Source organism: Mauremys reevesii, linkage group 4 (assembly GCF_016161935.1).
Source record: "Mauremys reevesii isolate NIE-2019 linkage group 4, ASM1616193v1, whole genome shotgun sequence".
In the NCBI taxonomy this organism is placed as follows: domain Eukaryota; kingdom Metazoa; phylum Chordata; order Testudines; family Geoemydidae; genus Mauremys; species Mauremys reevesii.
In genome coordinates, this window is record NC_052626.1 from 127,639,616 (window position 1) to 127,666,232 (window position 26,617).

The 26,617-nt window shown below is 40.9% G+C and overlaps 1 protein-coding gene across 5 annotated transcripts in view; it reads left to right on the plus strand.

Moving 5' to 3' along the window:
- Positions 1-26,617, plus strand: part of FKBP5 (FKBP prolyl isomerase 5) — a 50,850-nt gene that overhangs the window by 6,245 nt on the left and 17,988 nt on the right. For 3 of the 5 annotated variants that reach the window (XM_039534389.1, XM_039534390.1, XM_039534386.1), the window contains exons 2-5: positions 17,750-17,878; positions 19,243-19,387; positions 21,011-21,153; positions 22,632-22,746. In XM_039534389.1, the coding sequence (XP_039390323.1) occupies positions 17,774-17,878; positions 19,243-19,387; positions 21,011-21,153; positions 22,632-22,746 (508 nt within the window). In that variant the 5' untranslated portion in view covers positions 17,750-17,773. Of the gene's footprint in view, positions 1-11,460; positions 11,606-17,749; positions 17,879-19,242; positions 19,388-21,010; positions 21,154-22,631; positions 22,747-26,617 lie in introns of all 5 variants that reach the window. The other 2 variants (XM_039534388.1, XM_039534387.1) reach the window with 1 other exon arrangement.

Genomic DNA, 26,617 nt, shown 5'->3' on the forward strand with positions numbered 1-26,617 from the left:
TCAATGCATCTTTTAATTTTATTTTTTTTAAATCTCACCCTTCATTTTGTGTCTGATATTGTACCTCTTCTCCCCACTGTGCCCCGAAAAAATAAATAATTGATTTTAAAAAATGTATTGTGACATGGAAAAGTGTCTGTAGTTGTATTGTTCTATAAACAGGTAGTGCTTTATGGAAATAGTCCCTGCTCTGAAGAATTTACATCTAAAACGTACGGGCTATTTTTGATATATTGAGATTGTGTGTAAATGTGGTTGTTGTCATGACTAACGCCACATAAACATGTTTTGAAAGCATCCCCAGTAGTTACAGAATTCTATGTATAAATCTCTAATCCCCTGCACCGTTGGGCCTTTAGTCAGTGATTGAAATTGTTTTTCAGACACAGCGTCCAAAAAAGTGCAGGGACTACTTAAAATCACATTAATCAAGAACAATTTACTGGCAGTAAGATTATACAATTATTATTAATCCAGAATTACGGAATGTCCCTGATTTAAAAGTTCACTTGGTTTTTCCCCGAAAGTATAATGTTGTTCAGACATTTGATTAGAACAGAAATAATGAAATAATAGTTCCCAGAGGCTCTGACCAGGATTGTGCAAGGTGGTATAAAATACTGTAGTACTTGTATTTCAACTCTAGAGAGTAATCAAGTGATGATGACCGGTTTCAGAGTAGCAGCCGTGTTAGTCTGTATCCGCAAAAAAAACAGGAGTACTTGTGGCACCTTAAAGACTAACAAATTTATTTAAGCATGAGCTTTAACATAATTTAACATAATTTAAGCTACAGCTTTAAGATGTAGCTCACAAAAGCTCATGCTTAAATAAATTTGTTAGTCTTTAAGGTGCCACAAGTATTCCTGTTTTTTTTTTTTCAAGTGATGATGGTGCAGCCTCACAAGTGGGCAGGTTATGTATTATTGTTTGAAACCTATTGAATGCGTGAATGTTATGAAGAACTGGTGTACAGCAACACCGACACAGAGGAGAGCTTTGCAAAAATGACTTTTTAAAACAGTTTGGTCTGTTTTGAAAATAAGGTGTAAAGAGAGTTAGCTTCACCCTTCAGGGTTTTGAGCAGCTCTGACCGCCACTTGGGGGAGCTACAACAGCTTTAAACTGCAGATGCCTGCTTTGATCCCATTCAAATCAATGGGAAACAGGAAAAACTAGCAGGAAAAAAGCTATAATTTATTTTCTCTAGGTTACTGGGACATAGAATAATGGTGAGGGGTTCTATAAAGCTTGAAGCACTGATTGCAGTTCGTCTGGTCTGTCATATGAGTAACAAGGTTTTTGTCTAAACAGCAATTGCAATCGAAATATTTTTTTTTGGCCATCCAGACTTGAGATGATGCAGGCCCTCTGCTTAACTCCCTTGTTAAGAGGCCAGAATTAAAGCATCTTCAACTGACTGAGAAGTGTTTTTTTATAACTGCTCTTCTTGTATTGCATTTTTGGTTTTATAAACTAGTTTCATTAAAAGGAATACTCTTAGTGAAGTTGAAGACAATAGTGAAAACTATAGCCCAGGGGTCGGCAACCTTTCAGCAGTGCTGTGCCGAGTCTTCATTTATTCACTCTGATTTAAGGTTTCACGTGCCAGTAATACATTTGAATGTTTTTAGAAGGTCTCTTTCTATAAGTCTGTAATATATAACTAAACTATTGTTGTATGTAAAGTAAATAAGGTTTTTAAAATGTTTAAGAAGCTTCATTTAAAATTTAAATTAAAATGCAGAGCCCCCCGGACCGGTGGCCAGGACCCAGGCAGTGTGAGTGCTGCTGAAAATCAGCTTGTGTGCCACCTTTGGCACCCGTGCCATAGGTTGTCTACCCCTGCTATAGCCGATGCCACCTCTTCTCTGATTGATAAGATTTCTGATATGTGGGTTGCCACTCCAGTCCCAGTGGAAATGATTATTGCCTTCACTCTTTGAACTAGTTGCTGTTTCAAAAAGAGATGTTTTTATGTTTAAAACATCCTCTTCCATCCAACGATGAAACATGCATGTCCATGAGCCCATTCAGGTCCCTGAGCATCACCTGAGGTATTGGAGTCCTCCCATAATGCTGGCAGTAGAGAGAGCTGAAAATGCCCTTTTTTTCCAATTAGACTCTAAATTTGCAGTATGTTACTTTTCAAAGACATCTGAGAGAGGTTTTGCTGTATACCTAATTGGGTGCGTAAATATAGAAATCACCTTGTGTTGTGTGGAGATCAGTGGTGAGATTATCCCCTCGGGACTTCCTACCATGGAGGCAGGAAATTAGTACAAAACCTGCTCTTCTTGACCTAATTTGGTTGAAAATCTCATCCCTCCATCTCCTGAGCCTGGGGGAGGGGCAGCTTCTGCAATCTCCATGTGAGTGGAGGGGAGGGCTCGCTTGGGGAGAATGTCACCTCCCTGCAGAGATCTCCCCACTTCAGATAATGCTAATACTTTCTCAGCTCGAGATAGTCAGCAATGTCGACCCAGCAAACATACCATCCTTCTAAAGATGCTACCAGGATCTGTGGAGATAATTCTGGGGCTCTTGGAACATCCATAGCTTATTGGAGCCAAGCTGCATTACCCACCCGCCCCAAGTCCTGTGTCTGATTTGGAGAAAACTGAACTGACACTCCTGGTATTTCCGGGCCCTCCCAAAGGAAGCATGACTTGGCCCTGCAACAATCTTGTATTTCAGTATATACAGGAATTATTGTTCACCCGGGTGCATAGGATTCAGTATCAACACTAAACCATTTATGTACACAGGGCTTAAAGAAGTCTCAGGTGTACAGCTATTACTGCTGCCCCACCATAATGCCTGGTGGCTCCTGTCAGATTGCTTAACAGTGGTGCTACAGTTTGCTGTGATGGAAAAACATTGAGTTAATTGGTAGTTACTTTTCCTCCTTGTGGTTACACCTGCAGTCTTTCTAGAGTCTTAAGTTCACCACTAAACAGTACAGAGTCTTCTGACTTACAGGGAACTACTTTTACTATGGATCCGGCCTTCCAGTTTATACCAACCTGCGTTGTCTTGTAAACACTTTAAAATATTCAGTTGTGTCTGCATCTCAGCCAGTCACTCACCATTTACATATCTCCCTCATGATTGTAGGATAAGATTAATTTACGCTTATAAGCCATCTCAGCTAGACCACTGATCTCTAGTGTAGTGGCTAGAGCAGAGGCCTGAGGAGTACGGGCTTGTAAGTTTTATGGGTCTGTCACTAAACTTTATCACTTAATTTCTGTGTGCCTCCATTTGCCCATCTGGGAAATGGGTATTATTTGCCTTTCAGTTATCTCTTATGCATATTGTTTGTAAATCACTGCAAAATCCTTGGATTAAAGGTGCAGTATAGGTGCACAGTATTATAGTAGCTGAGTGTAGGATTTCTGATATAACCAGCATATAGGGAGCTAGGATTCCCTAAATTACAGATCAGACTACTTGTGAGGCCCATGTTTCTGCAAGTACTAAAGCAGATAGTTGACCTCGGTGCCTAAAGTTAAGCACGTGTAAATCTTTTCAGATTGGGGTTTAGTGATCATTAGCTTTCTTGTAGTGTCCCCGTTATATCGCTGGGCTAAACTCTTCCTTATCCTTGTGCTCTCCTAACCCTGTGGAATCTGCAGAGTGTATTCTCTGGGACTGGCTGCGGCCTGTCAAGCAGCAACAGAGTTCCTCCAGATGGAGTCTTGCTATTTTCTCTCTCCTTTTCAAACGCAAACACTGGGTTTTCAAAACTCGTCCTCCCTTTTTGAAGCAGCCCTGAGGAGATTCCTTATCATTGTGGATTTCTCATTTTAAGTGCCGCTGCTCTGTGCTAATGTTGATTCAATTCATGACCATACTAAAATACTCATCCCAGCTGTCCGGTGCTCATTTTCACTCTAATTCTCTGCTGAGTTGCTTGCTTTGACTCCTGAGATTTCTGCTGGCTCTCCATGTCCTTGCCCTTTCCCAGGTAGAGTGAGTTTGAGGTTGGTAAATTGGTTAATAAATCCCAATCTGTGGTGGTTACACATGGAAACCACCACAGCCAGAATAGTTGCCACCCAAGCAAATGTACCCTTTCATAACAAGAACAGGAGTACTTGTGGCACCTTAGAGACTAGTCATCTCAATTATCACTTCAGACGTTTTTTTTTCTCCTGCTGATGATAGCTCATCTCAATTGATTAGACTCTTCCTGTTGGTATGCGTACTTCCACCTTTTCATGTTCTCTGTTTGTATAAATATCTCCTGTCTGTGTGTTCCATTCTATGCATCCGAAGAAGTGAGCTGTAGCTCACGAAAGCTTATGCTGAAATAAATTTGTTAGTCTCTAAGATGCCACAAGTACTCCTGTTCTTTTTGCGGATACAGACTAACACGGCAGCTACTTTGAAACCTTTCATAACAGCCATTTTATAATTGTACATCTGAACATATGCAAAGTATATGAGATGTTTTGCTGGAATGTGTGTATTAAAAGAATATCTAGGTGGTCGTCATTTCGAATATTTTGGTTCTTCCTGTTTATACAGTAACTTCTTTGGCCGTCTGAAACAGATGTATTCCCCACTTAGCAGTACTCTGGCTTGCTGTAGTGTCGCTCCTGAATGCTAGACTGCTGGTACTGAGCAATTTTTTTTTCAAGTGCCTTTTTATATTTAATTTAAAACTAACTGGAAACACTCATTACGGAGGAAAAACTAAATGGATACGGAATCTGCAAACAAAAGGTAATAAAATCAGGAGATTTTTAATAAATATATCTCCACACATCGAGTGGCTTTTCACTAGTGCTCAGGGTTGGCCTAATTAGTTCCATTGGGAATCTTTATCCTGGATTTCAGCGGGAGCAGTGTTAGGTCAACACTGAGTGCTTTGGAAAATCTCACCCAGGTCAGGCACTGGAGATACACATTGTTCCTCTGGTAAATTAGATTTAGCATTTTTCCAGTGTCCAGAAATGTGCATGCGTGTTCATGTTCCACACTAACACTTCGCTAGGAGCTGGCTGTGCTCCATTTGAGGCTGTGTTTTGATTGTGGACATTGAAATTAAAATAAGCTAGAGCTATTCTTTAAGAAAAAGTGACCAAGGAAGACTAACCATAATAGATGGTAAAAATAGATTGCAGTAATAGAATAGCAAGCAGTGGGTAGTCAGATATTTTAAATATTTTCACACCTTTTTAAAGATGACCACCTGTAATCTGATGGGGCTGTCTGTTATAATGTTGTTATTTCAAAGGTTTTCACAAGTTAGGAATCACACTCCCTATTATTATGTATTTATATTTAGGTAGTGTTTGCTAAGCATGATGCCATAATGTAATGCTGGGTTCATAATTACCCCCACAGTTGCCAATGGCAGGAATAACAGGTGTGGTGTACATGTTTATATATTTTTATGGCAGCATCCTCACCAGGCTCTCACCCACTCAGGAAGCAAGAAACTGAAAACTGGATGTTCAGGAAATAGCATATCGTATTGTATGTGTGTAGGGTGTCTTCTGTAACCTTTCCATACTGACGGAAATACAAAATGGGAATCAGGAGGTTTCACAGGTGATTTTAAATCCCATCTCATTGATGGAAGCTATACAATTCTCTCTCTCTCCCCTCCGGGAAAAAAAAAAAAAAGATTGACCATGGATGTTTCTGGAGTTTTGTCTCGCGTCATATAAATCTCCCCCTTAAAGGAACAGACATTATGAAATAACATTAAGAATCTGGCATTAGACTTCTAGATTTTAAAATTAAAGGTGACCTTCCTTCCTTGAGCCAAGATGTTATGTCTAGGCTGGGTATGCGCATGCGGAACGTTATGTAAGAATATGCCTGTTAATTGGGATCCTTGTAATGTGTGGATACAGTGGGTTGAGTCAAAAGGAACTTTGCCCATGCTAGTCCTTTATTTTTAAGCAATTTGGAAAAATTAAAATCAGCGATCCACTTCTAAACAACGCCTGAATAAGTAGGCAAATTATTCTTTTAGGCTTGTACCATACTTTGAAACTGCGCATCCATAAAACTCCTATACCTCTTTAAAATGTCACTGCTGTTGGTTAGTACTATCTTTAGTCCATCCTTCTTAGGGATGCAGGCAGGCCTTACCAGTACTGCTGTCTGTTGGCAACAGTATGGTGGGTACTCAGAGCAGCAGGATATTGAGCCATACTGTTCACTTTCTCCTACTACTTAAATGTGAGGGTGGCTTTTTATTCAACATATTTTAAAAACTGGTTGTGACTTGGAGTCTAACTAAAACCACTAGAAAGTTACAAGAATATTAGGTGGGCAGAAAGGTTAGCATCTGTGGCTAAGACACATGCTCCGCATATTAGCTGCACAACATGTACTGTGCTTCCTCGCTCTCTCTTTATTTTTAAACTGTCAGGAACCTTTCAGCACTGCTTGTTAGGTAGCTCTCCTGCTGCACTGAGTTGGTCTCTTCAGAAGTTGTACTTCCTGCCAATTTGGGAACAGACAGGGTTGGCAATAGATAGTTAAATACAGTTGTCAGGTACCGTATGCTATGATTACACTTGCCTTTGACACATAGTCTTGTAGTCTGAAAGTGGATCTACAGGAAAGGGGAAATTCCAATGCTAGAGCATGGGTCCTCAGTGAAGTCTTCACAGCTGTGCTGAAACACTCTGTGCTGAAACCGTTTTGTATGCTGTAATTAGTCTCACAATATGGTGTGTCGTGCAGGATGGGAAACACTGCCAGGGAAGTGGGTATTTCTCAAAGAAGTGTAGCATGTATTTAAAGTCTTCCCTGACCCCGCAGCCCTGGCCAATGCTGGACTTCCAATTATCCGTGCTTCTTGGGAAAACTGTAAAGCACAATAGGAACATAAGATTTGCCACACTAGGTTTCTAAGATGATTGATATGTTGCTTCTGGCAGTATGTGATGCTTGGTACTTAAGAGGAAGGCAAATCCATAATGCACTTATTCAATTATTATTGTACATGGAAGGATGGGCATCCCTTTCTGTCTTCTATTTTCTGATGGTAGAGGTACTGTTTAGTTAACCCTGGCACAAGTGTCTTTGAAATACTCCTTCTAGTGTTCCCTAATTAGTTTAATTGTACTTGGATTAGAATGAAACTGTGAATCTAACTATGCCAAAATGCCAATGGCCGCCTGTAGATGGTGCTGTAATTACAAGTTCAGATAAGGTTGCAGGCAATGTGGTGGCTGAGACCTCTAAATATAAATGAAAGGGAGCTTTGGCTGAGGAGCTGCTCTAATGCACTATGAGCATTGTTGGGATTCCTTTGGCTGTTATACACTCTTTTATAAGGTGCCCATCCACTGTAGTATGCGGCTGCATTGTATGTGATCTAAACAATTGGATACGTTTCCCCAAAAGGAGGCTCTGTGTTCTATGTATCTTACAAGCTAACAACCTAAATTAAGAAAACATCAGCCAGGAGACTGATTGCTAGAAGAGAGAGATCCCACTACCTGTGGGATGCTTTTAAAATGGGCATTTAAAAATGCTTTTTGCCATTTGTGTGTATCTTTAGTAGGCACCTGAAAAACCAACAAGTTATAGGGTTGAAAGCTTCCGTCTCACCCAGGTATTTGACTCTCTGATGGCAGCTGTAACTTCCCAGGCGAGGGAGTGAGCCTTATCCCCTCCCAGCAAGGGGAGCAGTGAACTGGAGACTGCACAGGGGCCCCTGAAAATACATGTAGTCCTGATTTCTGTGACTCCCCTTGAGAAACAGCCAATCTTAACTATGAGCTAACTGATGATAATCTAGAAGTACGTTGGGTTCATTTTAGCCCAGTGACTCATAATTCACATTGTGCATTTGGTTCAACAATGTTCATTGCAACTTTTCATTTAAAAAGGAGCTATTTTGATTGTTATGACTTTGTGTGGTACATTTGTTGGCTTCTTGCGTAACGCCCACACTAGAAGATAAGTATACCCAGACAAATTGGATTAAACTGGTGTTAATTTGAAATTCATAGCTGTCCCCCTTTCTTAAAGAAGAAAAAATCTGAATGTTAGGCTGAAAGCTATTCTGAAAATTACTGAACAAAGTTGTGAGTCTTTGAATTCAAATGCTGGTACATCTTAAAGTACATACATACCTGACATATTGCCTTGTTTTTAATGAAATTTTGTGTATCTGAATTAGAGATAAAAACCCTTAAAGGTACATAGAGAAAAATGGAGTTCCAAAAATAGTATGACTGTAATTAAAAAAGAGAGAGAGAGAGAACTTTTTTCTATAGAGGCCCAAATCTAACATTTGGGCAGATGCATGTCGAAGATTGAATTGAAGTTTATTTGGAGCTGCTTGTGTCTCTAATTCTGAAGTGGTTTCAGGAAGAACACGATGTGCCTTCTTGGGAACTGAGTCAGGTCTCAAAATAAATGACTAATGAAGTAATACAGTACTAAAGATTTCTTTTTATCAGATTTGCACAGCCAGGCTAGTGGAGAAATCTGTTGCTTAACGGCAACCAAGCAGAGTGCAAATTATTCTATTTATTTCATTTTCGTTGTTGTTGTTCCAATACAGATTTGAAACCCCGCAGCTGCATAATTTGATTTGGAAGACAGAGAGCCAGTGTCAGGTTTAAGAAGGTTATATTTTCTCAAATCCAAATTGCAGTTGGTTACTGAATCAAAGACCATTTATCTCTGACTTCACTCTGCAGAGAATGTAACTGTAGGGACTGTATTACAGGCATCTTAAAAAAGCCTGTCACCAGGGAAAAATCACTTCTTTCCCACTATCCTAGGGTATGTCAATATTTTGGTCAGTCAATTTTCTTCAAAAACAAAACAGAAAAAAATCCGCTTTCTCAATCAAAGGCAGGCAAAAACACATTAAACTGTGAAGGGAAACTTCAGCTGTTGCATCCACCCCCTTCCGTTTTCATTATCTAATCAACACACAGCTGCTTAATCACTTGAGTGCCATTTAATGGACAGTATGTACCTATAGCTACTCAGCTAACTGACATGGTTGTGGTTTTAAAGGGACCTAAGCTCAAAATCTAGTCAATTTCAAAAAAGTTACAAGTAGCTGGAGGTCCTGCCCTGACTCCCTCTATCAGTTTACTTTATTTTATTGTTGTAGTTTCTCAGACTAACTTTTCTATTTTAAAAATGTTTTATTTTTAAAATGTGTTTGTCTCCCATGTTGCTGTGTGAAGGACATGCTGGAGGCCATGGTTTGTTGTTGGAAGCAAAATTGTCTATGCACAGGAAAGAGTGAAAATAACTATACAAAACTGCTAAGAGTACAAAGAAGAAAAATATAGATATTCCTGTTTTTTTCTGAGTTATAGTAATCTTCAGTGACTTGTAATAGTTGAAAATGTTTGACAGAATTGTGCCCTTTTTTAAGGTTTATGGTGTCCCTTGTTTAATAATGCTGCATAGAAGTAGCAAATAAAACTTTTTTCTTTAGCCTATGGGAAATAAACTGCAGGAGCTCTGCATTCTTAAAATGTTGTTGTTGTAATTCTGTAAAGGCAAGCATTACAATCTGTTTGGATGAGTGTTTGAATTAGGTTCTGTAACACCCTCTTAGCACATGGAATTCTGAACTTAAACCTGGCTTTGAATAGAAGCTGGTTTTCTACATACCCATGTGTTGTTTTGTTTGTTTTTAAAATAGTTTTTCTTTTTTTGTGGGGGAGGGGTGTGCGGGCGCATGTGATGTGGCTTTCACTTGGTTTACAAATAAAATGGCTCATAATACAATAAACATGGGGTTTACAGATTCCTTACTTACTGAAATCAATTTTTTAAAAGGCTACCAAATGATATTCCCCCCCCCCCTCTTAACAGCTTAGGTTAGGTTCATGGTTTAAAACTATGTCCTCTGTTTACTTATTCTTTTTTAAGTAAATTATAGTTTAGGATTAAGAATCCCATGAATTTATTTTTATATAGCAGTTGGCTGTTTGCTGTCATAAATTCCTGTCGTGTCTATTGGCAGTTTCCCTCCTGTAGAGGAAGATCATTATTACTTCAGACAATTCCAACTAGTAAATTGTGTTGGGGTGAAATGTTTTTTTGATTGATTTATGGTTTTATGGCTAGACATTTTGTTCCTTTTTTTCTTTTAACACAAAGTCCTTTCTTTTTCGTTCATACAAACATCCAGCGGAGATTTACAAAGTCCAGTTTCCATTTGGAGCTTGAAAGAGTCTGGCGTGTTGATTTCTAGGAAGTGTGAATCAGGACTGATGTAGTACTTATTTTGTTGAAATTCTAGTATGTGTAATACCTGTCTGTTTCCATGAGGTAGATTATACAGCTGCATCCTGTTCTCTGCTTTGCATACTTTTCTGGACACTGGATGTTAGCAACACCTATGTAGTGCAAATGGCTTGTAGTAAAATTCCACTTGATAGTAAACACTTGGGTGGTAGCTGAGGGGTGGTTGAAGGAAAACAACTTCAACTTTAAGAAGGTTCCACTATATTTTATAGACTGCCATTTTTTTCCATGACAACATATGTGATGCCACATGTCTGGCAGTGGCTTTAGACAGTCTGAAAAATCATCAAAGTACAGAGGAATTTTTAAAAAAATATGTCTGCAACCACAGAACATAGATGTAGAGAACATTCCAGAAAATTGCTTCACAGCTGAACATTGTCTTTTTATCGTGCTTGTAATGATTGCACAACATTTTTCTAAAATAAGAGCCGGAATTCACTTCTGTACATACGGCTGTTTCAAAATCTGGATAAGAAAAGCATTTCATAGTGGTGACTAAATATTCTGGATTCTAGGCACATGGGCACAGGCTTGTAATCTGTGCATATTGTGGCATGCTTCATTTGCCTGGGTGCATTGATTACCATCATTCTCAGTCTGGGGAGTTGAAAATGTTAAATGAAAGCCAATGTTTTCCACAGCTCACACTAATGTCCTGGATTGTGTTTGGGGAAACAACAGATTTGCAAGAATAAAAGATGCAGAAACAAGTTCTGCTTTTGATCAACTCCAGAATTCACAATTATTTAGCAGAGTTAAATATGAGGTCTGCAGTCTGTACTGGGTCCTTTTTGACTGGACCCATTGTGAACTGGGTATTACTGTGTGTTCCTGCTTAACGTTCAGTACATGGTAGTACAGGGGCAATGTGTTGATTCAAGGGTGGAAGGGACAGCCTTGTTTTGTTCAGTTAGGCAGATCCTTACAGTTTCATATTCTATTAACTTGGTTTATATAGTCACACTTGAAGGGTATGTTAAGACCTCAGTTTTTTTCTTTTTTTTTTTTAAACTTGTTTGTAGTTGCTCCTACATTACAGATTATGCCGCCATGTTGAATTTTCAGATAATCTTTGCAATGGTAAATAGCTAAAAACAAGTAACCCCCCTCCCCTTTTCTTGAATTCCTAAGCAGCTTTGTGCCCACTTGCAATGGCTGTACAAAGTAAAGGTTAACAGCTTTTTGTATTCCCCACAGGAAGCAATTTCCTAAACAATTTGTTAACCAGCTGATTTGGTGGGCCATGGAGCAGGAGAAGAGAAGAGTGCAAGAGAAAGAGACACAATAGAATCTGGCGGTTAAAAACTGAATCAAAACTTTTGGTCTCACCCATTTAAAAACAGTAAGTTAGAATGTGGGTTTTTTCCCCGCATGTTTGTGTTCCTCTATCTTAGGCAGTGTTTCAGAATTAAAGGTATCAGATTCTGCAATACTGCCCCATATTAAATAAAACAACCCTTTACTATTGTCGCTAGATAGAGCAGGGAATGAAACCCATCGCTATATCACATGACATCTAAACTTCTGTTCTCCAATTGAGAATATGCTTGACTTTGAACGTGTGCATGAGTTTCCATGACTTCAGTGGTCCTTAAATATGTGCTTAAAGTGAAACGTGCATAAGTGATTGCTTAATAGGTATGCACTTCAGTGGATCGGTGCCTATTCAGGAGGGAGATATCTACATTGATGTAATTTGATTATCCCTTCCTTTGCACCTGTTGTGTCTCTCGCTCTCCCCCCCCCATCAACATTAAATTAATGGCATATCAGGATGTGTGGTACATCAAGTAGCATAACATCTAGGTGTACAGACCATCCAAAAGCTGCTAAGTAATTTATCTTTCCACTTGGCTTTAATTTTTAGGACCCGCCGGGAATACTTTTTGACAGTCTGACATTAAACCTAACGATATCCTAGTCCTGTATAGTCAAAGTGGTGGTAGAACAGGACCTGGTTAGGATGTGAGTCTGTCAGAAATGCCAGTTCCTTTTGTCTTAGATAATTAATTCCCTTCTTTTGGCCAGAATACACATGGTCCCACAAAGAAAAATGTCAGGCTTTGACATCTAAAAGCCCATTTACAAGACTGTTTGCAAGAGTCTGTTTCTCTCTGCCAGAAGACTTAGTTAAATGCTCAGTGAGTGGCAGATTTTTCTACCATTGCTTGTTTCAAATTAATGGAAAACGTGGATCGTAGCCAGTTAGACTGGCTACGTTTGTATCTCTGGAAGGGCTGCTATAAATTGCAGATAAGCCTGACCAAAGCACATCCTCTTTTATAGCTAAAGGCAGTTTCACTAGATAAGGGTTCTCAGGCTCTCTCATAACATGGGCCACGTTTTAATAGAGAATCTTGTGAACACCTTCCCTTTCGCTTGCTGTGACGCAGACCACCTCCCCTCCCATTCACAATTGTGTAACATCCTTGTGGTGACGACAGTAATTGCTTACATAAAAAAGTTATACCAAGGATGTACTGAATGTGTTTTTAATAGTCTCTTAATGTGATTGAGCAACTGGAAATAAAGAGAGCCAGCATCTATTGACCAACCAGTTCTCGGCAGACAGTCAGCAACTGCTGCAGTCCTTTGGCCATGGTTTCTGCACTAGACAGTTGATCGTTCTTGAGATTAGGCTGGCCTGGTTGTAGAAGTTGGTATTCGGGATTGATTTAGTAAATGATCTCCTTTAAGATTCTTCTGCCCCTGGTTTAATTGGGTTTTGGTGATGGGAACTGCCTGAACATTGGCATTATGTAGGCAATAAGGAAGTGCTTATTCTGTTGTGATAGGTGCTTGTTGGAACTGTGGGAGAACACAGCAGTAACTTGTGGGCACGTGGAAAAATTGTCCAGTAGTTTAGAGCGCAGAACTGCGAGTTGGGACTTTGGGTTTCTGTTCCTGGCTCTGCGGTTGGCTCACTTGTGTAACGTTTGGCAAGTCTCGTAAATCTTTCTGTACCTCATCGTCCACACCAATAAAACAGGACAATGTGTAACTGCTGCTTTGGGGAGTTCTGAGGCTTTGGGGAGTTCTGAGGCTTTGTAATATTTGTAGAGACCTTTTGAGATCCTTGGACGTGAGTGCGGTAGAAGTGTTTATAGAAGCTGTGTGGAGAGAGAAAAAGGCTACCTGTTTGTTGGCTGGGGTAAGTACCCCTTTTCTGGGGTGCAGTAGGGTTTGTTTGGTAGCTTTTTTGTTGTTGTTTGGATTCATATCTATAGCTATAGCTGAGCTCTTAAATACCGAATAAACCTTAGGGTGGATGTCCCAAGGGAAAAAAAAATCCTTCTCAATTAAAACAAAAAATGAGATATACAGGAGTGGCTTTGCCCTAACTGCTTCTTTGAGTGTATAGTGCACAAAATGTTTATAATTTTAAAAAATACATAGTATAAAGATGAATATCACTGGGAAAGAGAGCTCTCAGGGAACACTGTCAATCTAAAATGCAATCCGTTTTAAAAAAAATTTAGATAACTGCAAAATTATATCTGCCACTAAGTCCCTCTGCTGAGGTTTCTGGCTTTAGGACATTTAAAGGTTGTTGTTTTTCTTTTCCCCTGTTGCAGCCTGCGAAACCCACAGGTAACGGGAAATTAACTAAACACAACATGTTCTTTACTTTTCTGTTTGTTTATCTCATGTATTTAACAACACTGTCTTTAGTCAGTTTCCCGTTAGCATGAGTTCAAAGTCATGTTCACCTTTAAAGGTGGATGTGTCCTTACCAAATGATTTCTCTACTTAAACTCGGAAAAATCCGTTTTCTGTTTATAAATCCCTGAATGAATGATTTCTCCCACTGGTTTCTATTAGCCTCAACCCCAAAGGCAGTGGGAAAGTTTCACAATTGTAACTAGTTTAATAGATCTGTTTTATGTCTAAACACAATTGCTTTTTAGTTCTACGTCATGCGTTTCCTTGATTACGCATTGCACAGCAGTGCAGCTACCAAAATAGAAAAATGATTTTAAGGAAATTGCCAGGAAATATTTTTAAAACGTCAGGCAATTCCTTTCTCATCGGGGGGTATTGCAAAACATGTGTCCTTGATGGAGAAAATTGCCTTATTGTCAAAGCCTCAGCCGGTTGCGCAGTGAGTCCAGAAGAGCCTGGTGTTGTTGCAGGGCTGTCTGTAATTACACAAATTCTATCCTCCATCCTTCTGACCTTGTTGCCAACTCACTGTCATTACTGTCTCATGCAGCTTGCGAGACTTGGTGTTTTTCTTAAAGCTCCAGCCCATGGGGTTCTGCACATGTGTGAGAATCTCATCTTTCTTTCTTCAACAAGGGCAAGATTTTAGCCCTTTTTTATCACAGTGAGAACCATGAAAAAAACCTTCAAATACACCCTAACGGCTAATAAAGAGCCCCACACTTACGATGTTAAAAAACCCTTATGATATATAATATTTTTGGCAGGGCCTGATTCATGATTTTTGAACACTCCTCCCCCTCTACCCTCCCCACCCCGAGTAGTGTGTTTTCTCAGGTAATGGCCATGTCATATATCTTTTTAAACAAGAATTGTTTGCAGCAATGGGCCTAGCACTCCAACAGGAAATCCAGCTTACTAGGTGCATTGGGCCCTGTGCATCTCTTCTCTGCTCTCCCCATCTGAGCTATGTGTTTAAAAGACAAACTTACTTTAGTCTCTCTCTGAGGCCTGTAGTCCGTGAGCAGTGGAAAGCGGAGGAACATGGAAGAGCCAAATGAAGGAGGTGGAAGTGGGAAGAGGAATAGGGCAAAAAGAATAACATGTGGTGAGATGATTGAGGGGAAGGAAGGCAATATTGCCAGCCCTCAGTGTACAAAAATCATGAGTCCGTACCCCCGCAATTGTGCGATTGGCTTAACAAATCATGGGTTTTGAAACCAAAACAAAAAACATGGGGTTCTTTTTATTTGACTTTTGGCTTTTGAACCTGTCTCTGCACAGCTGGGGATGTGATTCCCAGCCCAGGTACTCAGACTTGCACTAGCTTAGCTTGACCTAGCACACTGAAAATACCAGTGTGGCCGTTGTGTTCTGGACAGCGCCTCCGGCTAGCCATCTGAGTCCAAGCCTGCTCAGCCCCCTACGTCCAAGTGTGGGTGGCTAGCCCAAGCCGCCACCCATTCTGTAACATCGACACTGCTATTTCAGCGCGCTAGCTCAAGCTAAGCTAGTGTGACTCTGCCATAGAATCATAGAATCTCAGGGTTGGAAGGGACCTCAGGAGGTATCTAGTCCGACCCCCTGCTCACAGCAGGACCAAACCCAACTAAATCATCCCAGCCAGGGCTATGTCATGCCGGGCCTTAAAAACCTCTAAGGATGGAGTGTCCACCACCTGTCGACATGTGTTGGGAATTACACCTCCCAGGTGCAGTGCATATGTACCCAAGGGCACACTTAGGTCATGTTGTCAAGCTTTCCTCTGCAGCCGTGTGGGTTAAACCCTATTCTTAAAAAAAGCTGAGCTTTTTATGTAAGCAGAGGATTCCAGGAATTTGAGCTTAAATAAAAATACCAAGTGTCTTGAGACTTGTTTTACTGCATGTGTCAGCAACACAGGGAACAAGGAAAGACATTGACAGGACAAAAAGGGGGAGCAGTGGGTCTTAAAAGGCAACAAGCATGCAGAGATTTCAGGATGTCAGCTCACTGGAGCAGGAACTATACTTCCCGGCACGTCTGTACAGTGCTGAGCATATTTTGGATATAGATCTCAATTTTTTTTCAAAAAATGAGATGGACCAGAAGGGTGGGCAAGAAGAAACAACAAGGAATCTGGGGTGGGGCTGCTGCTTTTAAAAATAGCTTTTGGTTTTGATTTTCCAAAGACACGGTAAATAATCCTCTATGGGAAACGGTTGACATGTACTGTGGGCCTAAAGTAATTTGCAGTACAATGCACAAAAAGGTTAGTGTTCTAAATAACTTTCTCAGCTTGTGGGCCCTGAAACAGCTCCTCAGTCATCGGGCTTATTTGGTTGATGGATGAGGGGGAGTTTGCACATGTATGGTTTTCCATACCTTGTAAACAGAAATGTCTACCTTTTAGGGAATGAAGGAGTTTTCTATGGTACTTGGCATCTTTATCACTAAACTTAACACACGTGCTGACCACCTTGTGTTTGGAAGCTTTGTGGTCACGAGGACACTGGGCTGTTCCAAGCTGAACTTTTGGTATGTTTTTCTAAAATGGGTTCCTCTCTAAGATCCCGGAAGAAATGGCTAGTGTATCTCTGATGGGGGTAGCGCTTGTGCCTGTCTGTTACGGTTGGTCAGGAGGCTGAGACTGTCATCCATGCCTTTGTCACCTCTCCGCTAAGCTTCTACTGTAATGTGCTACTCTTGCAATCTAGGGATGCAGGACACAGCTGTCTGTTAGCTAACCGGAATGGGACACTTGGGGCACACAGTTCTGGTGCTCAGGTCTCTGTCTTGGTTTTCTGCTCTGCTTGGGTTCCATTTCAGCACGTCGGTGGGAATCTTTCAAACCCAGAATTATCTGGAGTTCATCTGCCTGAGACCGTCTTTGACTTTTTGTCCCATCATAGCAGTTGATTATCTAGCATGCTCTTGCTGTGGGTCCCTGGTGTTATACCTTCCAGGGCCATTGACAAGACTCATCTGAGGGCGTTCCATGGCATGATACGCTGATTTGTGATGTCATACTGTTGCCTCAAAACATGGCGGTGATTGATTACAATGACAGAACATAAGGATGTGAAACCAGGATAACTTTACACCTCTCCGTGACTCCATGTAATTGAGTGATTGTGTATTGCTAAACAGATCCTCAAAGGATTAACAAGACTGTTAGTAGCTGAAAACCCATGCTTGTCACACAGGCATAACTTGTATTTATTAAAAGCCAAAAATGGCTGCAAACTTCAATTGGACGGGAACAGCCCACCAGCCCTACTGATGATTGAACCTGGTGATATTCTAAACAAAAAGAGCTCTCCACCATGCTTGTAGCTGTTTCATCACTTCAGACTGACTCATTTTAGGCTTCCGAGTGACACTCCTGGAATCCTACTATGTAGACTGCAGTGGTGGTGAAGTCATATTGGCTATTCAGAGGAAGCCTTGCATGGAGAAATCTGGCTTTCATTGACTGTTTTAAAAAAAAAGTTGTTCCCAGTCACTAACAGTGCAATGGGAGATCAGATTGGTCTAGTCCTGTTTGTGTATACAAGGTAGATTCTGTGTTTTACGAATTTTCTCTTTAACAATTTGTGGTTCGTGTCCTCCATAGAAAAGGATGTTCCACTTTGTATATGTAGATCAGTTTTATGCTAATAGATTTTCTTTCCTGCAAAGGTCAAATGGGAGAACTTTGTAGTTAAGTTTCCTCCGTCACTTTTCTAAAATGTTTCATACCCCTCTGGGTTTGTGCTCTATTACTGGAGACCTTAGAGGAGCGTAGACCTCTGAAAATACAAATTGCCACTGAGCATGGTGTATTGTGTGTGTGTTTTGACAGCGTTTGTGCTTATGAAAGAAGACAATGACAACTGACGAGGCCACAAAGAATGAGGGAGAGGTCCAGACAGCAGCTCTTGCTGAACAAGGAGAGGACATCACACCGAATCAAGATCGAGGGGTTCTGAAGGTGAGGTCATTGCCAAAGCTAATGGCACATTTCAATAGCTACTCTCCTACTTCAGTGAATCTAGAGCACGTACACATCTGTTAACTGTCTGAATGTTAGTGACATGGGTTGTCTTACAGCTTCTAGCACAATAAAGCTGAGCTTTTCAAAGTTGTCTAGGTGATTTCATTGTCCAATTCCCTTTACAAAAATAGGAAGACTTAAATGGCATGGAGACCACAACTGCAGTACAGATATCAGCCTTCGCTGTGAATTTCACTGCTAGTGTATGTCTAATCAGATCTTTAGTAGTACATCCATGCAGTACTCATAGGCTTTTCCCTAGATCTAATTTCCCCTTTTCCTACCGGAGGCAAATTCAGAATTGTTCCGCTGTATATTTTCGAGTGCTTCATCCTATCGGTGGAATATAACTATTTCCCCAGTAGTATCTCCTCTGCGCACACTCCCTGCTCCTTTTAGCTTAAGAACTACCTGCTCCAAACAGTAGCATAAAAGAATTTTGACCAAAAGTGAATGGAATGATTTTACCCCTATAGATGTGGCATTACATTGGCAGCAAGTAAATATTATTTTACTAACTAGATTTCTAAATATGATACTTAAACACATCCCTGTATAATTGTAAAGCCTCTACAGCTCTCTCTATTGAGGCCTGTAAAAATCTCCATATATGTGATGGAAACAACTAATGCTATTTATTGCTTTTTTTTATTTTGAGGGGACAAATTAATAAAAAGGCTACTTAAATCATTACCTCTTTAGATTTCTGCCATCGTGAGTTGGAAGACAGGGTTGACCTAGAGATGTGGTTATGGCAGAAGATAGCTTGAATAGCCATGGCCATTGGGAGGCTGAATCAGCATCCCTAGATCTCCATGGAAACGGCTATAAAAACATGCTTTGGGTTCAAACGTGGCATTAAAAAAAATACCTGGGAAAGTTCAGCAATTTTACTTAAACAATGTTTCAGTGGTACTACTTAAACTTAAAAACAAGACCGTGTTGCTGTGCTACCAACTATGGACCTGCTGGCTGGTATGCAACACTTGTGGAGCTTGTTCTCTGGGATTGCGACTGCGCAAGGAACTGTGTGGTGGGTGTTTTATTGCATTTTTGGAACCACAGCTAGGCTGAGGTTGGTGTGCGCCAGCACCACCTTATTAAAAATATGCTTTATGTTATGGGAGTTTGGAGTTGTTGGAGAGAGGAGCTGTGCTAGCAACACTTAGCTGCACAGTTGTGTCTAGAACCAAGACACTTGCGTGAAGTAGAAGAACCGTTGGACTCAGTCAACTGAAGCCTGCCTGTTTGTTGAAATGGACTCCTACCATCTTCATCCTAGTTGTCCTTCTCTCTCCTAGATCGTGAAGAGGCCAGGTCATGAGGATAAGTCCCCTATGATTGGAGACAAGGTTTACGTCCACTATAAAGGAAAGCTGGCCAATGGAAAAAAATTTGATTCCAGCCGTGATAGGAATGAGCCATTTATTTTCAGTCTGGGAAAAGGTAAGGAGTGAAATGGAAATGCAGTCTCAGGGCTCCAAAGTGCATTTTCTCTGGATAATGTCAGTTTGTTGATACATAATTTTGTTGTTAGAGAGAGCGCATGATTAAGTGGAATGAACACAAGACTGGGAATAAGGAAATTTTAGGTTGTAATCCTGGTTCTGTTGCTGAGTAAATGTGGCTCTGGGTGATTCAGTCACTTTGTGTGTCTGTTCAGGACCCCTGGGGTGTTGAGATCATATTTTATTAGGCCCAAATTTTCAAATGTTTCCTGATTTTGAGTGCCTCTGGAAATCTGACAGTAGGTGTCTAATATCCAGCAGTTTACATTAAGTCAATGGTTGATGCTTGCGCTCAGCACCCCTGAGAACCTGTCTGTAAGTGCTCAAAATCAGATCACAATGGAAATAGATATTTCCTTTCCCTCTAATTTTGTATGCTGCTTTACCCATTCCTGCTGTCCACATAGTTATAGCCGCTTGCAAAATGGGTTTTTTAAGTGTGCTTCACGTTGAGTGTGACAGGATTTGAACTGAATACCTGCCTATTTGTATCTTTTGCAGCCAGTGGTAACCTTTATATCCCCCCAGCTTGAATAATGACTGAAGAACTCTCATGAAGTTTTAAAGTTCCTGTTGTCAGGCAGATCTCACTAGTAACATAAATGCAGGGAGTGGGGAGAGTGGAGCTATAGCAAATTAAAAATATAAAGGAGTGATTTCTAATTAGAATGCTTGCTTTTCAAAGCTCTTATGAGGTATCAGCAGATCTTCCAGGCAATTTGGTTTTGGCCTTCCTGGTACCCCTTCATGAGCAACAAATGGAGTTACGCTTAGATAAATGAAATTCTACTCTGTTTGCTACGTGGCAGGTTGAGAACAAAAAGGAATTGTTTTGGAGCACATGGCTTTTCATTATTTTTTTTAAATGAAGGACCACCATTTACTAAAGGCCTCTATATACTAAAATTGCATTCCCCTTCACGGCCCTTTAAGCTTACAGAATGGAAACATTTGCTCCTGTAATGGCTTACAGCTCCAAAATCCTTCTGTAGAAAGTGGACTGGAGAACGTGGACCAGACTCATGGATTGTCAAGTTTATGTAACTCTGTCTATAGAATTTGGGGTATTAAGCCAGAAGAATAGCTCAGTGCAATAGTCCTTCCCTCCTAGAACTCTGCTGTAGGGCCTTTCATGCAAGCTTGTGGAGGAGCTGCCCTCTCTTCCCAGGGGGTGTCAACACACCCCTTTTTAGCCACTCTGCGCATATCCCCTCCACAGCCCTATTCTAGCACCTAAATAACACAGTGCTATGCAGCCTCTCCTTGTTGGGGTGAAGTTCTCTACTAATGTGGAGGGGACGGCAGCAAATTTCCCTTCTCTGCTTTCCGACGTACGCTTCAGAGTGTCCCTAGATAATGATGACAGGTGGATCTGATGGATTCCTTGTAGTAGTTGAGTTGTGACTCTTATTGTATTGGTTTCATGACCACAAGTAAAGACCGTACATGCCCAGATATAGCAGAGCATTTGAAACTAGAAAATGGACTGTGTCTAAAACTTGTTCTTGGCAAGTTTGTGTTTTAAATCATTCTCTCGTATTGAAGCATGTCCTTCTCTTAGGCCAGGTAATCAAGGCATGGGACATTGGGGTTGCCACCATGAAGAAAGGGGAGATCTGCCACTTGCTGTGTAAACCAGAATATGCGTATGGCTCTGCCGGCAGCATCCCGAAAATCCCTTCCAATGCAACCCTCTTTTTCGAGGCAAGTATGTGTAAGAGTGTTGGTATGGAAACTCCCTCCCTTGGGGCATGCTGTTAAAAAACAATTCAACAAAGCAGTTGGCTTCTTGAATTGTTTTCTTTTTTTCCCCCACCTTCAGCAATTCATGCCCATGCTGTCTCAGAAATGTATGTCTAAACTGGAGAAGCAGTGCCCAGACAGGATCTGAAGCTACCAAGCCCAGAAAAGAAGTCTTAACTTGGAAGCATATGGAAAACAGTGACACAAATAGGACACAGATTCTGTTAATTCTCTGCTCTGTGTGTGTGTGTGTGTATCTATAAAATAGGGGGAGGGCAGGTCAAAAATGTTTTCATGTCATAAAAATCCATTAATGCCAGTGAGCTAAATCAACATGAGAGTTGGCATGGAGCAGCTGTTGGTCAGCCAAACTGAGCACAGTGTGTATGTGTTCATTTGGCAAAACCTTGCAAAACCCAACAGAAGTAAAGCATCTTTAGTTAATTAAGGCACAGATTGTCCCAGCTCTGGCTGCAATTGATTGCCTTGGAGAGCCATTGGCCTCAGTGTTCCTGTTTTCATTGTCAACAGGCTTAATGGCCTCTTTCTTAGTGGTGCTATGTCTGGTCAACAGGGACCAAGAAGGGCGACAGAAACGATTAGGGGAAGGGAACAGCTTCCATGTGAGGAGAGATTAAAAAGACTGGAACTGTTTTGCTTAGAAAAGAGATGACTAAGAGGGGGAGATGTGATAGAGACCCATAAACTCATGAATGGTGTCAAGAAAGTGAATAGGGAAGTATTATTTAGCGCTGTACAGAATGCAAGAGCCAGTGGTCACCCAATTAAATTAATAGGCAGCAGGTTTAAAACAAACATAGTGAAATACTTCTTCACACAGTGCATAGTCAGCCTGTGGAACTCTTTGCCAGGGGATGTTATGAAGGCCAGAAATATAACTGGATCCAAAAAAAATAATTAGATTAGCCATAGAGGACAGGTCCATCAATGACTGTTAGCCAAGATGCTCAGGGATGCAATCCCATGCTCTGGGTATCCCTAAACCTCTAACTGCCAGCAGCTGGGACTGGATAATGGGATCACTTGATAATTGCCATGTTCTGTTCATTCCCTCGAAGCATCTGGCATTGGCACTGTCAGAAGACAGAATATTGGGATAGATGGACCATTGGTCTGACCCAGTGTGGCCGTTCTTACATTCTTATGGTCTATGCCTTTTAGGGCAGTTTTCACAGAATCCCACATCACTGTTTGAATTACACCCTTACAGGATTAGTAAACTCTAGTTTTATTCTTTCTTTGTGCTGCTTTTCAGGTATTACGCATGTTCCAGTTTTTAATACATTGGACCTGTTACCTAGCTTAGAGCTGGCTTTTACGGGTTTCTTCCATGTGTCAGCAGAATTGGATTGGCTGGTTTTCCACATCTAGGATCAACTGTTGCTTAGGCTACCTTTTTATTTATTTATTTTTTTTAGATCGAGCTTCTTGATTTCAAAGGGGAGGATTTATTTGAGGATGGAGGAATCATCCGGAGAATCAAACGGAAAGGGGAGGGATACTCCAACCCAAACGAAGGAGCCACCGTAGAAAGTGAGTACCGGCTTGGCTGCAGGAGTAACTAAACGCACCTTAGCAGCCGAGTGCAAATATGTTGGTGAGATGAAGCTTGTGTAATAGCATTCCAGAGGATTTGCAGCAGTGTAGCCATCTCTGACGATGAAGCAGGTTGACGGGGTTGTTTCTGAGGAGTGCTGGGAGGCTCATCCATCATCAGGTTGCCAGTCTGTATTTTGTACTGTCTCTCTGTGTGACCAGGTCAGACCCTGCAGCTGTGCTAGAATTGAGTTCCTCAAGCACATGCTCTAGCTCAAAGGCCGTTTGTCCAGTAGCACACAAGGTATACATGTAGAGGACACTGGCCATGGTTTGTGTGGTTTTATGTGAAGATGGGGATGTGGAGGGGGGCGGGAGGAAGTAGAAGAAAGAGGCAGTTAACTCTCAGCCTGTGAGTGTCAGCATTTCATATGTTAACACAATTCTTCCTTCCTTGGCCAATCCAGAGACACTGGCTCATAAGAGTTTAATGGAAAGCATTAAACCAAGGCAGCAGGTAGGTGATGATGAAATGGCCACTGAGCATAACTCCAGCTCTTCTCTCTGAGTCACCCTGCTCCTGCATTCTGTCGAAGGCCCCCCTCAGGCTTTGATAAACAAACCAATTCTAAATTGTGCAACCAGTTCTCCTTAGCTTGATGTGGAAACTTGGAAGAAAAATAGCGTGTACGGTATGAGAGTTCTGTCTCCTTTGTTGTCTTCCTTTATTCATTAATTATTTTGGGAAGATTTTCCGTTCTCATGTTGCAGCCTGAAAGGCGCTGCAATGCGGTAGGGGACAGTGTGTAGGCTGCTTTGTATATCCAAACTCTGGATTTCCTTGTGTATATGTGATTAAAATCTCAGCCTCAATTTAGCTACTATAGCTTTTACTTGAGTCCAATATTTATTAATTGTTACGTGCATGCATGTCTTGGCCGAAACTAGGCAGCTTCCTATTTTCATAGTCCTATACGATGTTTGGGTTGCATCCATAATACAATTAAGTTTTTTCTTTCCCTCTCCCTGTGACCAGAATACTACTGCTAACTTTGGATGGCTACTAACTGGAGGGCACAGATTAATGAGAAGGGTCTACTGGAGTCAGTACTGTTCTATGGGCTTAACTGAAGTCCTAATTTGGCCCCAAAGTAGTGAGCTGAAATCCCATTCAGATTTCTTATAGCACTCTTTCCAAGCTTAAAGAGAACAATTGAACCATAGAATGAGAGAGAAACAGCAGTTATGGAAGTATTGGCCATTTGAATGGCCAAATTGTACGTTTAGGACTAGCAGGTCACCCTTCTCCCTATATCAGAGCTTCTGTACATTATGAGTTTCTGAACCTTTTTGGGAGGGGAGAAATTGATCCAAATTGTCACATTCAGCTTGTTAAGCCTGTTAATTTAAGTGTCTAGTCCTTTAGTGGGACTGATTTTAGAGAGAACTCCTTTGGGCCCTGCTAATTTCACTCTGCCTATGAAATGTTTTGGGTTGTGGTTATGTGCACTGAGACAAGCTTTGTGTAAAGTTTTAAGCTTGCTTTATTGTACCTAAAGGCCAAGTTTAAAAAAAAAAATCAAAATAGCTACCAGTTTAATAGTTCTAACTGCTGCATTCTTTTTTTATTACTTATTTTTTTGGTTTCATTTAAACATCAAAACCCATTATGCTTTTGTATGCTCAGAAAGTTTGTAACCAGACACACAATTATCTTTATTATGCCACAAAGTAACAAATAGAACAAAGCCCTGTTCTCATTTAGAGCACAATTTTTGTTTTTAATCACTATGTAGTGAAATTGATATTTTTTCCTCTTTCTGACAAATCAATCAGCAATTTGGCTCTTCCTTAAGCATAGATTCTAGTGCCAGAAGGGACCACAGTGATGATCTAGTGTAACATCCTGCATAGCACAGACCATAGGACTTCCCAAAATAATCCCTAGAGCAGATCCTTTGGAAATATATACAATCTTGATTTAAAACATCCTGATATAGCAGTTCTTTAAAGACTCCCTCAGAGTGGTGGCTAGTAGTGGGCCTTTCTCATGGCACATGATTCTAAATCCTCCTTGAATTTTTTTTTAACTATTTAAAAGGTACATTTTCTTCTTAGCTTATTGCATTAATTTGGACACAAGCATAGTCAGGATAGTGGAGATTAATGCCCTCTGAGGCAGTTTTGTATAACACATGCAGCCTGTGCAAGGCAGAGGTCAAGAACTCTTTACTAATCCTATTCCCCAAAGTTGTGCTGTACCAGCAGTTTGATTCAGAGCAAGTTACCAATGTGGCCCTCAGTTTCATTCTGATCTAACTAGGGCCTGGGTTTCCTTAAATGTGCTTCAAGGATAGGGGCACATTTCAGACCTGGTAGCCTCTTAAAAACAATATTTTGGTTGAGTGTCTGTCTGTCTCTGCCTGTGTGTGCCCCAATCTAGACTCCATGTCTGGCACAAGGCAGTAGGATCAGACACAGGTAGTAGGATTAGGATGGCACAAAACCAGAAGAAGAGCAATAATCTGTCATAATCTATTTTCAATCAGACAGCTGCCACATTTTCACTGTTCAAATATTTCCATTGAGTTCTAGTAAAAACCCCAGTATTAACTCAGAAACTAGTACAAAGGAACCTGACATCACTGCTATAATTAGACTGGAAGAAAATGTGCATTTACCAGAACTGACATCTCTGGGTTGGATTTTCAAAGGCAATGTTATTAGCTTGAGTTATAGGGCATAATGCACAGTCCCGCTTCCTAAAACACAGCCTGCAGTAGAATTTGTGCATGCCAGCTTTTGTTACAGCCTTTTTTCTGTTTTAATAGGAGTACAAATTGCAGTCAGCACATCGGGTTCATGTGCCAGCCACATTCAGAACACAGCGTTCTGTGCTCTTCAAAACAAAATCGCTCTAGGCACTGAGAGAACAATAAGTCAACGCTGCAGCTGAAGTGATGTGCTGCAGCCGGGCTGGGGTTTCTTGCTGTGTAATCCAAGTGTAACTGTATCCAAATGGTCTGCTTTAGATAGCTCTTAAATACAGTTGAAAAATGGAGCAGGAGACTTTCCTGTTGCCATTATATTTCCATATAATTAAAACAGAATAAAACTATTGTGCCTTTAAAAAAAAAAAAAAAAAAAAAAGCACGCTTGAATTCATAGCAAGTCTGTGAAAGGCCAGCTGGAAGCTTCATGCCATCCTGTGTGTTTTAGTCTTAAAGCTCGCACCTTAGATCATTGTCTTTTCATGCTGGCAAAGGCTGGCAACAGATAAACTGTGACTGCCAAAACCAGGGATCATAGAATATCAGGGTTGGAAGGGACCTCAGGAGGTCATCTAGTCCAACCCCCTGCTCAAAGGGGGACCAATCCCCAGTCAGATTTTTGCCCCAGATCCTTAAATGGTCCCCTTAAGGATTGAACTCACAACCCTGGATTTAGCAGGCCAATGCTCAAACCACTGAGCTATCCCTCCCCTCTTCTTTATCCCTTTTATATCAAACTCTCAGAATTATTCTGCTAAAGGCAAGGATTTGGGTAATTGGGAGCACTTGTTTCAATGAGCCTTCTTTTCCCTCTTAAGGCAGCATGGAACTGGAGTAGCAAGGAGCTCCCTCTCCGGCTCAGTCTTTTGGCTTATTACCGGCAGTGATTCCTGCCGGTTTCAATGATTATAATAACCTGGATAGCCCCATTATTGTGGTTGGTGTTTACAGGCAATAGCGGGCTAGATCTCTGCACCAAAGCAAAGGAGGAGGGAGGCTTTACATGATACTGCAAAGTTATCAGGTTACTTGTTTTCAGAATGTACGCTGAGAATTGGTGTGGGAGTGTGTGAGGTGCACTGCTTTTTGTTAAAGCA